The sequence below is a fragment of the Bombina bombina genome, chromosome 6, assembly GCF_027579735.1.
Source record: "Bombina bombina isolate aBomBom1 chromosome 6, aBomBom1.pri, whole genome shotgun sequence".
In the NCBI taxonomy this organism is placed as follows: Eukaryota; Metazoa; Chordata; class Amphibia; order Anura; family Bombinatoridae; genus Bombina; species Bombina bombina.
This window is the reverse complement of record NC_069504.1, coordinates 731,562,211-731,574,311: the sequence shown is the minus strand read 5'-3', so window position 1 is coordinate 731,574,311 and position 12,101 is coordinate 731,562,211. Positions and strand designations below refer to the sequence as shown.

The window sequence follows — 12,101 nt, the reverse complement described above, 5'->3', positions numbered from 1 at the left end:
TGCAACTCTTGGCAGCGCCCTCTACCCATTTGATCCATATAACTGTTTTCTTGTACTCCGCTTTTATAATAAAAAGTAGCATTTAAAAAAAAAAAAAATAACTGCACTAGGCAGTATTTTGGGGGTAAATTAGGCGGGTGTGCCTTCACATTGCGGTCTATGGGAACTGTGTGTTCCCAGTAAATATATATGTATATGCTTACATAGATATATATTTATGTGTTAATATGTGTATATACACATAAATAAATGTATATAATCATATACATATATACAACACCAATTCCAAAAAAGTTGGGACAGTATGGAAGATGCAAAAAATCAAACAAAAAGAGTAATTTGAAAACTCAATTTACCCTGTACTATATTGAAAACACACAACCATGTGCTTGTAATCCGGGCAGAATGTGGTTTGGCGTTGTCCTGCTGGAAAATGCAGGGACGTCCCTGGAAAATATGACATCTGGATGGCAACAGATGTTGTTCATCAAAAGAAGGTACGCTCGCCTTTTTCTCTGCCCAACAGCTGTCGGCGCTGAGCACAGAACAGACTGCTCCGGGGTCCCCGACACTTAAACCACCAAAATGATCATCTACAAGGACATTCTCACCAATGATGAAATGTTCTCCGACATTTATAAAATCAAAGAAAGATGTGGAGGGTTGTGTTTCGAAGTTAATGGCAAGATGGTTACCAGAACAGAAGGCACAATTGAAGATGCCCTTATTGGTGGAAATGCAACTTCCGAGACCCCAGATGAAGGGACGGACTCAACAACAGTCACTGGCATTGACATAGTGTTGAACCACAAGCTTGTGGAAACTGGCTTCACCAAGGAATCTTACAAACGATATATTAAGGGCTACATGAAAGCCATCAAAGACAAACTTGAAGAAACTAATCCAGAGAGAGTAAAACCCTTCATGTCAGGAGCTGCAGAGAAAATAAAGTCCATCCTTGGCAACTTCACTAACTATCAGTTTTATATGAGTGAGAGCATGAACCCAGGTGGTATGGTGGCTTTGTTAGACTTCCGTAAGGATGGAATTACTCCCTACTTAACTTTCTTCAAGGATGGCTTGGAAATCGAAAAATGATAACAAACCTTGGAATCGGTTGGGCAAAGTTTCAAAGACACTGCATCTGGACTGACTCCATTGGGCTTCATTCGTTTGTTTTTTTTGGCTCCTAAATAATTGCAATGGGGACATTTTTTAAATTTTTACCCACTTGTCATTGTGAAATAAAATTCATTGTAACCCACTGAAAGGCAGTGCCTCTTGGTTTGGTGTCTCCTGGGAATGTTAATTCTAAGGGTATAACCTGGGTTTGAGTTGGTTTGCACAAAAATACCCTGCTCATTATGACTGTACTAAACATGCACAAGGATGTGGACCTTCTGTTATGGACAACCTTCACATATATAAAGGAAATGACCCCTGGATTTTCAATTACTACACTCTTACAATTTGCCTTCTCAGAAGTCAGTTCTAGCTGTTCCATGTACTTCTCACTTTTGGAGGGGATCATGCTGTTAGCACCAACTGATAGAGGATTAAAATGACTGTTGCCTGCTCCAACAGGTTTTTTCCCCCCATCATGAAGGGATCTTTCTTTTAAAGAGAAATATGACCCTCTAAAATAAAATCTCAAAAAAAAAAGAAGAAAAAAAGAAGGTACGCTCAAGCACAAGTTTTCTGTATGAATAAAACTTCACTTTTATTAATTTATATTCCATATAAAAACAAGAGATAACCACAAAAAGGGGATGAAGGTGTAAGTAAGCATGGCTCCAAAATGTGTACATATCTTTCTGCATTAATGGTGCCCTCACAGATGTGCAAGTTACCCAAGCTGACATACTATGACAGATGCTGGCTTTTGGAGCTGACGCTGATAGCTTGAATGGTTCTTTTCCTCTTTGGCCTGGAGAATACAACGGCTGTTTTTTCCAAAACTATTTGAAATATTGACTCGTCAGACCACAAAACACGATTCTACTGTGCTACTGTCTACTCTTTTTGTTTGTTTGTTTTGCATTTTCCATACTGTCCCAAATTGTTCGGAATTGGGCTTGTATTTAATATTGCTGCACTATTTACCCCCTTCCATGCAATGTGAACACGAGGTCGCATTTGCATTGCTAATAACCTGTAATACCAGCTCACATTTGCGTGCGCTGGTGTTACAGAGTGTAGCACAAATATCGCTTTAGCAAAAGCAATATTTTGCACTCCAATTATAATCTGGCCCTAACCTATTTAGTGTGCGTTTACCAGAAATGAATCACTATGAGGCAAAATAACTGCATATACAATAAATGTTTTAAAAACATTTAAAATGGCCAAAACAGTAGGAAAAAAAGCCATTGTGTTGCAGTCTTGTGACAACCCCCTTGAAAAGCCTGTACGGCGCTGGTCGTTAAGGGGTTAAACTGCTGCTACCTAATCTCTCACCGCAAATTTAGAGTTGGCATATAAAAATATCCCCGGACTCATTCTGCCAGGGTGAATAAAAAGCCCTGAGATCAGAGGGGTGCCTTTGCATGAGCATTTGCTCATGCAACACTAAATTTGGGAAACAGATGCACCCCCCAATTTGCAATCAAATGTGAACTTTGTCTGTCCAATCATTGATAAATCTACCCCTATGTGTCATTACCAGACAAGTGCTGCCTGAGTCTTGGGGTCCCATCTGGTCCAGTTATAGAGCAAGACCTGCTCCTATCAGGCTCTTCAATGTAAATGTTTAAACGTTTAAACAAAAAATGCTACAGCTCTATTCTAGTTGTAATAATTTCTGCTTCAATGTCTGTGTGTATGTGCATGTGTCAGTGTGCTTCAGGTATGTGTGTTTTGATGATGTGATTGTGGCCAAAGTATAAGACAGTAAACTCAAAATTAAACAAATTGATTGGATGGAGTATGGCATTTAAAACAACTTTCCAGTTTACACCCAGGGTCAGCTTAACCATGGGACTAAGTGGCAGCAGTAGAGTGAGTTTCCAAAAAACAATTGAACAGACCAAAACTGGATGCTATCCTTGTCTACATTGCAGCCACTGCAGTTTGATAATTAAAGGAGGACATTTTGTACACCCTACAAATGGCAATAAATTTCAAATGAGAGATTTTCTAACATGTAGATCAACTTTTGTCATCAATATCATCAAATGTCTATGTGCCAGGATCTATGTAGGAAAAACATGTAGGGAAGTTAGAGAACGCATCACTGAGCATAAGTCCAACATAAGATAAAAAAAATAAGGATACACCACTTTCTCTCACTTCCTCTCCATGGGTCATAACATTAGTCAACTTAGGTTCCAAGTGATTGATCATGTCACTAGACCCAGGAAGGGAGGTGATAGGAAACATTTGCTCAAAAAGAGGGAGATGTTCTGGATTAAAAAAACTTGACTCCCTGACACCAAAAGGATTAAACAAAAGATTTTGATTGGTCTCAGTTCATATAAATAAGCCTGTTATAAATACAAATATGTGCAAGATTCTGATATCATTTTAAAATGTGTTTATGTATCGGTTTGGTGTTTAAGCTTTGTTTTTTTTATTGTATTTTAAATTGCATTTGAAATGGTTTATTCTTGAGCTGCTATTGTGGTAATAATGAAGGAAAAATTGTATACATGCATACTACAAAATAACCACATGATGGCAGTACAATTTAGTTTCTAATGCATGAGAATTGCACAGGTATAAAAGAAGCATACCTGTACATGATTGAGATGACATGGCTAAGAACCTATTGCAGGTTTGAAACATTATTTGTTTGTTATACTGATGGACCCTGCCTTAAAGGGCCAGTAAACCCACCAAATAATGTTATATAATTTTGCACATAGTGCAGAATTATATAATATTAGGTTAGCGCCAGCTTTCTAAATCAAAGTATGGCACAGATATTTTCCTACAAAAATGTATTTTACAGACCGCCGCTCCTGGCTCTACTGAGCGGGTCTGTTTTTTTTTTTCTAAGCGCATCGGGCACGCTGTCTAGTCACAGCCAGCCCGATTGCGCCATTAAAATGAATGTAGTTCGCTTCCACTCTGGTTTGGTAGTGGGAGCAAGCTACATTCCTTTTAATGGCGCGATCGGGCCGGCTGCCCGACACACCTAGAAAAAAACCCAGACCCGCTCAGTAGAGCCAGGAGCGGCGGTCTGTAAAATACATTTTTTTAGGAAAATATCTGTGCCATACTTTGATTTTGAAAGCTGGCGCTAACCTAATGTTAAATAATTCTGCACTATGTGCAGAATTATATAACATTATTTGGTGAGTTTACTGGCCCTTTAAGAAAATAAAGGTCTTTTAAAAAAAGATACTTGGTGGCTGGAAAATGTGTTTGTGTCCAGTTCGGTGGAGACCTGACTAGTCTCTTTCCTTGCCCCACTCTGGAGAGTGTGCTGTCTTCCCCCATGGATAAAGAAGCACTTAACAAGGGGCAGCACTTCAGTGACTGAGTCAGTCACTGTCACACCCAGACCACTCCTGTCCTCTGAGGGGGAAGTCACAGCCTCCTGGCACCATAACCTCATCATGCACAAAGACACAGTACTGGTCATAGGCAACATTGAAAGTGGGACAATTGCATCTCTTACCTAACTTCCTGACCACTTATTGTGTAATTATGCATTAGCATGCAGATAAACAGGCAGGCTTAGTAAGGTCAGCGTCCAGGCCTAGTAGGCTGATGTTAATCAGTAATGGTACTACTGGGGAGATGGTTTCATTGCCTTCTTGGACACAGACCTGCTGGTGCAATAAGGGAGAGGTATGCTGTCTGCATTTATCGATGTGCGGCTCGCATATATATAAATAGACCCCATAGAATGCTAAAGACATGTGCACACAATCCTAAACTCCTATCCTATCAGCCTGCTTATTGAGAGTCATTTACCAATACATTTCATTTTATATCACTAATTGGCACAATGTATGGTCCCTAGGGAATGCTGTAAACAGCAGCATTTGTGGAACCCATAGGGATGCTGAGCTGCAATGTACCTGCCTCTCTGAACTTAGCATGGTGCTATTTTAAAGCAAATTTACAGATACTTGGTTGTACATACACTATCTATCTATATTTATATCTATCAAATGTAACACTTCTTGTCACCTACATGCCTCTTGTTTTTTTGTGAACTACCTCCTGAAACCCCAGCTGTGACATTATCCTACAGACAAACTCAACTAATTGTTTACTTCCAAATAAAATTGTGCATTTGCTTTGAAACTAGAAAACGTTCTACATCTTCAAGGGACAATGTGAAGATAAAATAACATGCTGTAACACGTAGGTAAAGGCCTGTTTGTAGCCCCGAGAGTTGCTCTTTTGGTGTTTCTTTGTATATGTTTGGGCAGAGGAGAAGTATACGCTAGGAGCACACAGAACGCCAAAGGAGACCAGAGATTCCACCCAGTAAGAAATGCAAACATACATAAAGAAACACCGAAAGAGGTTGGTGATAAAATACAGTCAAACAGTTGCCGGTGAAAGTTTGCATTACAAAGTGGGGGAATACGTGGAACTGTGAAAGGCAACTGTAATAGTGTGTGAGTGGGTTTGTGATATTGCACCAAGTGGCTAATGGGAACCTGGAGTGTAAAACTGTCCAAATGTATATGCACAACTAAGTGGGCACTGCAACAGTGTGTGAGTGGGTTCTGTAAAATCACATCAAGTATCCATCAGGAACCTTGAATTGTTTAAAATAACGGGCAAGCAAAGTGGATATAATCCTCCATGTCTATTGAAATAATTATTTTTAAGATTGAGTCCTTTTTAAAGAAACACCATTTTTTTGAGAAAATATATTTTTTCTGTTTTTATTTATGATAAACACAGGTGGTTTATTTATATTGTATATGTTTTTATGCATTGTGGTAAATTAAACAAAGATTAGTATTTTATTGATATTTTGCTACTCTCTTTGTTTCATATATTGTAAGAATATATGTAACCAACTTGCCTCCATCTTGTCTCTAGTTCTTTATCTTGTATCTATTCAGCCATTCTGAACTATGTACCATGTATGTGATGTTTACTAATATAACAGCAGCACTGTTTATAACAAACAAAGCAGACTTAGACTGCATGTGCGTGCCTGATTTTGCTCTCCAATGCCTTGTATGGTGAAATACTCAGTTCCATGAAGTGCAGAATACTGATCAGTGACATGTTGTACCCGGCCTCAGAGATGACCTCTAACACATAATATTTAACATTGCACAATAGCAGGACATGCCAATCAACCTGAAAGAGTGAGTGTCGGTGGTGGTTGATCTCGCCACCTCTGAGGTGACGGAAGGGATGCCACTCGTTCCGGTTTTGAGAGGCACAGCCCCGGAATTGGGAGGTATGTCACATGTACCGGAAAATCCTCTCATAAACCCAGATTGCTCTCCTCTCTGCAATTTCATCTTCCCTCCCTCCCTGCCAGCCACAGCTCCTTTTAAAGTGAGTGTGTGTGTCTGCTCCCACTTCTTTCCATGCTAGCGCACATGGCTTTTAAAGTGGACACAGCACAGTAGGGAACAGAACTGCTGCTTTTATTTTTGTTATAGGGATTTTTTTGTATATGTGTTGAGAAAGCCTGTGCGGGAAGTTTCATTGGTGGGAAATCTAAGGCTTATAAACATCACGCCTGCATGTCCGTCTGTAGCTTGCAAGTGAATGACATGCAGACTGCAGAGGATCTGATAAGGTAAGGCAAAGCACCCTCTCAATGGGTGGACATGTCACTTGTCAGTAAATCTGTCACACAGGGTTAAAGGGAGAACAAACACCAAAATTGTTATTGTTTTCAAAGATAGAGTTTTGCATTACCAACACTGTTATATTAATATACTTTTAACCTCTGGAATGACCTTGTATCCTAAGCCTCTGCAAACTGCCCCCTTATCTCAGATCTTTTGACAGACTTGCATTTCAGTCAATTAGTGCTGACTCTTAAATACTTCCACAGGGGTGAGCACAATACATGTTATTAGCTATTCACAGCCAGACTGTGAGATAAGAGGTGGACTGCAGAGTCTTAGAAATCAGCCTATGTTTAGCCTTTAACAAAACATACCAAAAGAAAAAAGCAAATGTAATAATAAAAGTAAAATGGACAGTTGTTTAAAATTGCATGCCCTATCTGAATCATGAAAGTTTAATTTGGACGTCACTGTCCCTTTAATGCTTCTATAACCTCTGAGTAGGTAACTTATTTTCAGTGTGTGTAATATTTACACTCTTTTTTTATTGCATGGTTATTTTACACGGTGTAGGAAAATATGCTTGTATATTTTTTCTCTAAATGCTTATGATAATGACCTGAACAACTTTTACTATACAATTTTTAATTTTGGCTCAAGGTAAATTAAATATAATCAAAAAGTATTAATACTATTGGTGAAACTACATTAAAGCAATTATCTTAAAGTGACAGTAAACAAAAAAAATACACATTTACAGTAAATACAAATATCTGATTGCAAAGATGACTTGAAATTTAGCTTTAATTACTATGCAGGCAAGCATAGATATGCATTTACTGCAATGTTTAGTTTGTTTTCCCTTTAATAATTGATTGTCTAGGACTGTCTGCACTTGCAAGTTAGCAACCTTTTGTATTGTTTAAAGTTTAGCATATACAATTACAAGTTCAAATTAGGTCTCCTGTAATAAACATACATCACTATAAGCCACAAATGTTTCAAAGGGACATGAAACCCAAACATTTATTTCATGATTTAGGTAGAATATACAATTTTAAACAACCTTCCAGTTTGCATCTATTATCAAATTTGCTTCATTCTCTTGGTATCATTTGTTAAAGGAGCAGCAATGCACTACTGGTTTCTAACTGAACAGTGAACACATGGTTGAGCCAATGACAAACAGTATATATATATATATATATATATATATGCAGCCACCAATCAGCAGCTAGAACCTAGGTTCTTTGCTGCTCCTGAGCTTACCTAGATAAACCTTTTAGCAAAGGATAACAAAAGAAGGAACCAACTTAAATAATAGAAGTAAATTGGAAAGTTGTTTAAAATTGTAGGCTCTGGAAAATTGCATGCTCTGAGGTTCCGGTGGAGGAGGAGCACAGTAAGTGCTGCTGAGCTCCAGCTCCTGCCCTACAGCTGCTGGCGGTTACCTTCGCGCCATATCCCAATCAGTGGGATAGCTACCTGGCTAGCTTCTGACAACGCTGCTGGAACCAATACAGTGTTTTTTTTCCACCTCGCTGTAATGCAAGTCATGTGTTAAGACAAAGGATAAGGGGAAATGAAAGAAAGCTACTCTGTCTAAAAGCTTCTATATAAATTTCCTATATCTTCCATGCCCTCAATTGTAAAGATATAATTGAAAAGACATTTCTCCGTATTGACTAAGCATCACTCATTAACCGGCAAAGGGAGAAAATTGGAGAAATATGGTAAAACTTTTCTGCTCCCCCTGGTAATTTAGCAACAAGACACCGAGAAACCTGGGAACTCTACTTATTCACGCCAACTCCGACTACCTTGGAAGTTCTCACCGGGAGGATCACTGAACTCACCCCCCAAGATTTCCAACAATAGAACCATCACCTGTCCAGGGACACTCCTCCTTCATCTCAGACGGGGCGGCTTCCTCCCCACCCTCCGGCGGACAGGTGCTGGCTGGAAGCGGGGAGCGGACCTGTCGGCGTAAGGGAGAGGAGGGCTGCATCTGCCAAACTGAAAGAGGCTAGTCCGCTCCTGGTGGAACTCCAGCTGTAACCGGCACAGTTTGGAAGGATCCCCCGCTGGATAGTAACAGAGCCTGTGTGTCTCCGGTATCTGCGGTTAGACTACCCCGGCAAAGACAAAGGCACCTGCGTTGCCCCACCCTCTCCCACCGGTGCTGCGAGAGAGGGGTAGGCGGGCTGTAACCACAAGAGCGGGAGGTACAAGTCCTGGAGCCCCGCAAAAAGCAAGCAGAAGATTCTCTTCTCCCACCGTTGATACACGAGAGGTGGAGAGAATTACAGAGGCTCCAATCAAAATTTCTAAGGCACGAACAACTTCGGCAAAGGGCAGCCTCCTCCCTAGCGCAACACATCCTACACCTGTAAGAAGAGGTAACGCTCCCCATGAAAGGTTGATGACAGTAGCAGTTGAAGCTGAGGTGAGTTCAGTTAATTTACAGCTCCTAAACAGAGACACTACTCAAGAGCAAAAGCTATTACTTAAGGGGGAGCGGTGGCAATGAACATTCTCCTTTACCAGGCATAATATAGGAAAAAGTAACTTTTTACCATAAAGGATAAAAGCAAATCCCTTAGAAATACTGAAAAGCTTTGGAAGAAAACCATCAACTTTCATTAAGAACACTTATATAAAAAGCAGCAACTCTTCCTTTTTTTTTTTTCTTCTCCTTTTTTTTTTTTCCCTTGTTTGTTCTGTTGTTTCTACATGCTGAATTGAAAGGACACTAAAAGCAACACTGTAGCATGTTGGCTAAATTTGGTTGATATAACTGCATGTTCTTGCAAGATTTATTATTAAGTTGCTAGGAGTTATTTTACTGTTTCAGTGTTAAGGGAAGGAAGGCTAAAGTGGGGAAAGGCGAGGGAAAATAACTTAGAAGGGGATTGATATTGGTGGTAAGGAAATTATATTTCATTAACTTAGAAAACTAACCCTCCTTTCTTAGAATAGAGAAAAAATTCTCTAAGTACATGTAGGATTGTATGTGTTTTTTCTGATTTCGGGGGGGTTTTTCAATTTCACCCCCTCTGGCTTATTTTTACTTTACTGCATATTGTGCCAGGTCCACAAGTGAATTGTATTTAAAAAAATCAGAGTGTACTGCAGGTAGGGTTTTTTTTCTTTTTTCTTTTCCCCTCTGTTTCATTTTTTTTCTCTATATCGAGATATTGCCTTCTGCCCTTTCTAAATAGAATAAATATAATAACTAAAGGGTTTAACTAAGCTTAGTGGGTTCAAATAAGACCCAAACTGCCCCTTTGTACTGTAATAAAAAGATTAGAGGGGGATCATCAAATGGAAAACTCAAAGAATTAGATCTAATAAAATCAAAAGTTTGCTTCCCTTCATAGGATTAAAGGAGACAACACATATATAATCACATAACCTTCACTCATATCACGAATTTATTGTTCACTAATTTTTCACAATATAAATTAAATAGCTGGGTGGTCAACACCCCATCTAAATTACCTCCCTTTTCACTTTTTTTTAACACACGAGATCACCTCACTAAAATTTTCCTCACCTTTTTCACTTCTTCCCTTATACTCCCTCTTCTCCCCCCCTTTTTTTTTTTTTTTTCTCTCTCTTCACACGCACGCTGCACTTATTCCAAAACTAACTTGCACATGGACAAATATTTGCATGGTCATCCCAAAACACCTCCTTTAACCATGACAGGGAGACAGAGAGAGAAGAAGAATAAACCTCTCTCTGAACACTAACGGCAAACCCTCCAGCTACGCTGGAAACATTTGACATTCAAACTCTGGTTAATAGCATTTCGCTAGCCCTAACCCCTAAATTCGAATTCTTGAAAGATGAAATAAAACAGGACATTGCATCCCTATCCAATGAAGTCAAACAATTTGCGCATAGAATCTCTGAAGTAGAACAAAGAATTTCTGACCTTGAGGACCAGAATATATCAAATATAACAAATCGATCCTTGACTCTACAAATAGCTTAATACTAAAAATGCAGAGTAAAATTGAAGACTTAGAGGATAGGTCAAGAAGGAATAATTTAAGGGTTGTTGGGGTCCCAGAGGGAAAAAAATATGAGGATTTAGAGAACTTCATGTCCAACATTTTACCCCGGGTACTCCAAATTCCTGAATCCCACCCCCAGATAATTATTGAAAGGGCACATAGGATAGGATCATTTAACTTAAATAGAGTTAACACAAGACCTAGGCCAATCATCGCAAAAATCTTAAATTTTCAACACAAGGTCACACTGCTTCAAGCATATCGCAAGCACCAACCTATACTGCTAGACGGTGTAAAAATATTGATATTTCAAGACTACTCCGCAGAAACAGCTTCTAAAAGAAAAGAACTAGCCCCACATTGCACAAAATTCATAAAACAAGGGGCATGGGCCACATTACTATATCCTGCGAAATTGAAAATAGTCATAGAAGGTCATACTCACATCTTTGAATCTGCGCAGGAAGCAGAAAATTTTTATGTTGAAACATATCCTACAGTACTAAGTTAGAACAATGGAAAGGATAGACAGGATTGTGAAATATTGTTCTTTTTTCCTTTTCTCTTTTCTCCTCTCTCTCATCTTTTTCCTCTCACTTATTGGTATAATAAAGATGACAAAAACCATAGTGGGGGTGGAGGAGGGAAGGAAGGTCAAACTTCCTCTTATAATTTGTCTTACTTGGGTTAACTGGGTAATTGATTTTAAAAGAAAAAGAAGAATCTTTTGTGTTGGGTCTTTTTTTTTTTTTTTTTTTCTTCTCTCTCCCCCTTCCCTCTTTAATACTGTTTAAATGGACATAAAGAATACTTTTAAATTAATATCTTGGAACATAGGTGGCTTAACATCTCCTATAAAGAGAAAAACAGTGTTGTCCCACCTAAAGAAAAACAGTACAGATATTGCCTTCCTGCAAGAAACCCACTTAAAATCAGAGGAAGTGCTTAAACTTAAAACCACATGGGTTAAGGAAGTATTATATTCGTCTACAACTAAGAGGAAAAGTGGGGTAGCAATTCTCTTAGGGAAGAAACTTGATTATGAGGTCATATCTACAGAGACAGATGGAGAGGGAAGGTACCTGATTGTAAAAATCAAAATAATGAAAATAATGTATACACTTTGTAATGTTTACGCCCCTAATGTTTTTAGTTTACCGTTCTGGGAAAACTTACAAAACAAACTTATGCTACTTATGGAAGGACATCTAATCTTGGGGGGGGATTATAATATGGCACCCAAATACCCACTCGATAGACTGAGACAGAACCCTACCCCTCGAAAAACAAAGAGAGACAACTTAGAGTCAAAATTATTCATTAAATTAACTAATAATCTGAAGATCTGTGACATATG

At 38.8% G+C, this 12,101-nt stretch overlaps 1 protein-coding gene across 1 annotated transcript; it reads left to right on the top strand.

Annotated features, from left to right (window-relative positions):
* Positions 1–514: 514 nt before the first annotated feature.
* On the top strand, positions 515–1,109 carry LOC128662241 (translationally-controlled tumor protein-like). The gene has a single exon (XM_053716064.1). The coding sequence runs from the start codon at positions 586–588 to the stop codon at positions 1,096–1,098; it is 513 nt and encodes a 170-aa protein (XP_053572039.1). The 5' UTR covers positions 515–585; the 3' UTR covers positions 1,099–1,109.
* Positions 1,110–12,101: the final 10,992 nt, after the last annotated feature.

Excerpts from the sequence above, each read along its gene's own strand:
- LOC128662241 (XM_053716064.1), top strand. The coding sequence starts at position 586 with ATGATCATCTACAAGGACATTCTCACCAATGATGAAATGTTCTCCGAC.